At 38.0% G+C, this 3,865-nt stretch overlaps 1 protein-coding gene across 1 annotated transcript; it reads left to right on the top strand.

The window, feature by feature from the left end:
* The first annotated feature begins 228 nt into the window (after positions 1 to 228).
* LOC149251609 (1-aminocyclopropane-1-carboxylate synthase 7-like) lies at positions 229 to 3,439 on the top strand. The gene is made up of 4 exons (XM_089456551.1): positions 229 to 674; positions 1,658 to 1,789; positions 1,911 to 2,071; positions 2,302 to 3,439. The coding sequence occupies exons 1-4, from the start codon at positions 474 to 476 to the stop codon at positions 3,188 to 3,190; spliced, it is 1,383 nt and encodes a 460-aa protein (XP_089312677.1). The 5' UTR covers positions 229 to 473; the 3' UTR covers positions 3,191 to 3,439.
* The last annotated feature ends 426 nt before the right edge of the window (positions 3,440 to 3,865 follow it).

Genomic DNA, 3,865 nt, shown 5'->3' with positions numbered 1-3,865 from the left:
GGTGGTTTACATGTCCAATCAACCCATACTTTCAATTCTCTGTATTTCCTAGACATACTATTCCATTCAAGTGAGAAACAACGGTGCCGTGTGGGACAGGACATCAACTATTTTATGCGAACAAAACGTACGTGGAAAACGTAAAACAAGTCGTCGTTTTTAGCCGTCTTCTTGGAAATCAACATTCGATTGTGTGCAGCGTCTGGATTTTCAATCCATTCTCATTTCTGAATCTTCCTTCCCTCGTCGTTAGAGAAAATGCTTCTGCTGCTGTTTGGAGAACATGGTGGGAATACCTATAAAAGTCATCGCGTCACGCACAAACCTACAGTAGAATCGGAATAGTGCTTCATACGGGAACACACGTCTTAAATAGTGGTGGTCAGTAGGTATGCTTCATTCATCACTCGGAACTGCTGGTCTGAATACAGTTACCAAACCCACACCAGTGGAATTGTTAGTAGGTTTTCAAGATGGAGATATCGATGGACAATGCAACGCGACAATCCACTTCGTTGCCTGCAGGAGGAGACCGCCTGTCATCGTTGGCTGTGTGTAATGCTCACTGGGAAGACTCTCCTTACTTCGAGGGCTGGAAGGAGTATGCCACAAATCCTTACCATCCCATAAACAACCCATCAGGAATCATCCAAATGGCCTTGTCAGAGAATCAGGTATATTCTATCATTTCATATAATCATGTATGTATGAGTTAATGCAGCGAATCAGGTATACTTTATCATTTCATATAATCATACATGGATATGGGATTGGTAGATTATAGGGTATTATTAATCTAATTTCTATAGAGTACGTCGTCCCGGTTAGGGTTTTTGCTGGATTGGGTGAGCTGGCACCCAGTCCCAGATGGGGACGAGTTCAATCCTTCTGCAGTGATTAGATTTTTATTATTGGACATTCCGGAATCTGCAATTCAGATAAGCATAGATTATAGTGTATTATTAAGCTAATTTCAAATAGAATAGGGCATTCCTGTTAGGGTTTGGGTTGGATTAGATACCATCTTGTTCCAGATGGAGAAGATCTCAATATCTTTAGTGATTAGATTTTCTGGACATTCTGAAATCTTTAATCCCGATAAGGATAGCAATTCAGATAAGGATAGATTATAGTGTATTATTAAGCTAATTTCAAATAGAATAGAGCATTCCTGTTAGGGTTTGGGTTGGACTAGATGCCATCTTGTTCCAGATGGAGAAGATCTCAATCTCTTTATTGATTAGATTTTCTGGGCATGCTGAAATCTGCAATCCGGATAAGGATAGCAATTCAGATGAGGATAGATTATAGTGTATTATTAAGCTAATTTCAAATAGAATAGAGCATTCCAGTTAGGGTTTGGGTTGGATTAGATGCCATCTTTGTTCCAGTTGGAGAAGATCTCAATCTCTTTAGTGACTGGATTTTCAGGACATTCTGAAATCTGCAATCCCGATAAGGATAGCTCGGGCCGAATAGGATAGGAAGAATTTTACAATCGTTGAAATTTAGTTTTACTTTGCTCTGGCATACAGAAAATTGGAGTTTAACATCCAGAATATTGAAGGAAACTAGCAAATTTCAGGGAAATAAATTGCAAACAACTCGAAGTGCATCGGATTTGAATGATAATTGCATTGTTTGAAATTACTTGCAGCTGTCATTGGATTTGCTAGAAAGCTGGCTATGTACGCATCCAGAGGCGTCGATTTGGGCGGAGGAGGACGCTTCAAGATTTAGGGAACTCGCGTTCTACAGAGATAACCACGGCCTCCCTGCTTGTAGAACGGTAAAAAATTGTAACTCGCCTACAAAGAGGACATATTTTCTACCAGTCTAGAATTGTCTTTCACCTAATCAAAACCAAAATGAAACTAATGCTTATTGAGTATGGTGAATGGTTGAAGCAGGCAATTGCGATGTTTATGGAAGAAATTGGAGGAAGAAAAGTGAAGTTTGAAAAAGACAGAATTGTTCTTACTGCAGGAGCAACAGCAGCCCATGAGGTTTTAACTTTCTGTCTCGCTGATCCAGGAGAAGCTTTTCTAGTACCAACGCCATATTACCCAGGGTAAATCAATTAATGAAAATTTAGTTTGGTAGTGGTAGTCTAGTCTCCACGGTCAAGTAATCATTAATTTCAGTCCCCTCATTGCAATACTAATAACTAGTTAATATTTTGTATGTGCTGAAATTTCGAAGTCCTGATAGTATTAACTAGATCATTTCAATCTATTCTTATTATAACATAGTTAACTTCTAAAGTGAAAATACAACTGAATCGATCTTTTGTTATTGCAGTTTCGACAGAGATTTAAAATGGCGCACAGGTGTGGAGATCATACCCGTCCACTGCAGCAGTTGTAACGATTTTCGGATAACGATACCTGCCCTTGAAGCAGCCTATGAGCAAGCCAGGGATCGAAATATACAAGTTAAGGGCCTTCTGATTATCAATCCTTCAAACCCATTAGGAACCACTATGGACGTTTCGACTCTAAGAAATTTACTTGCTTTTGTGTATGAGAAGAACATTCATCTTGTATGCAACGAGATCTATTCGGGATCAGTGTTTTCATATCCAAAATTCACAAGCATTGCAGAAGTTTTGGCCGCTGATAAAATTTCTCAGACCGACCGTGTTCATATCGTTTACAGTCTGTACAAAGACCTAGGACTACCGGGCTTCCGAGTCGGAGTCATTTACTCTTACAACGGTACCGTTGTTGCGGCTGCTCGTAGAATGTCCAGTTTTTCCCTGGTTTCCTCCCAGACACAGCATCTGATTGCTTCAATGCTACCCGACAAGGAATTTGTAAGAGAATATTTAGCAGAGAATAGTAAGAGGTTGCAAAAGAGACACGAAATGTTCGTTTCTGGACTTCGTGTGGCTGGCATCAATTGTCTGAATGGCAACGCCGGTTTGTTCTGCTGGGTGGATCTCAGACATCTTCTGCAATCCCGTAACGAAGAAGGAGAGATTAGACTGTGGAAGATAATCTTGAAAGAAATCGGCTTGAATGTTTCACCCGGATCTGCTTGCCACTGTAGTGAACCTGGGTGGTTTAAGTTCTGCTTCGCCAATATGAACGATCAGACCGTGCAAGAGTCGCTGAATCGTATTCAGCTCTTTATGGAGAGGCAGAAATCGAATCAGCGATATGATCGGGGGCGGAGCATGGTCCGCTGACGAAGGTGCTGGATGTCCATTCAGATTGATGCTTGCGGGTCGAACAAGCAACCAGATCGGATAGGACACAAGTGCAGTTTTAGTTCATTCAAATAAGTTGCGTTTCGACTGAGAGTCATCGGTTCCTGATGTGTTTCTCCATAATTGCTGAGAGGTCGTGTCATGGCCTCTCGAAGCTATCATTCATGTGAGAAGTCGAGTGGCAAAATAATTAAAACCATGGTTTTCAATAATAATTTTTTATTTTTATTTTTGGGTTAGTTCCAACAACAAGGCATTTTACTTAACTAATACAATCTCAATTTTGCCTGTACTAAGATAACTATTGATGTATTCTGGTTTAGATGTCAGTAAGTATTGTGAATATTTTTATTTATATTTAAAAATTTCTGCTAAATATCAGTGGGTGTTATTATAAATTCATAATTATTTAACCTTTTAGGTTTTAAATGATTAATTATTTTGTTATAATTTTAAGATGATTTGATTTTTTTTTTTTATATTTTTATTGATTAATTATATTAAATTTTTAAATTTAAACTTAATTATTAAAAAGTTGAATATTAATGTTTATTTGGGAATATGATTTCTAAAGTTTTAATTTAAAATTATTAATAATCATGATTTTATTTTCATGAAATATTTTAGAATATTTATAATACTATTTATAAATTA

The sequence above is a fragment of the Pinus tabuliformis genome, chromosome 7 (genome assembly GCF_031772625.1).
Source record: "Pinus tabuliformis cultivar Carrire ecotype Pingquan chromosome 7, CPIR1, whole genome shotgun sequence".
NCBI classification, from domain to species: Eukaryota; Viridiplantae; Streptophyta; class Pinopsida; order Pinales; family Pinaceae; genus Pinus; species Pinus tabuliformis.
This window is presented reverse-complemented; position numbering and strand designations above follow the sequence as displayed.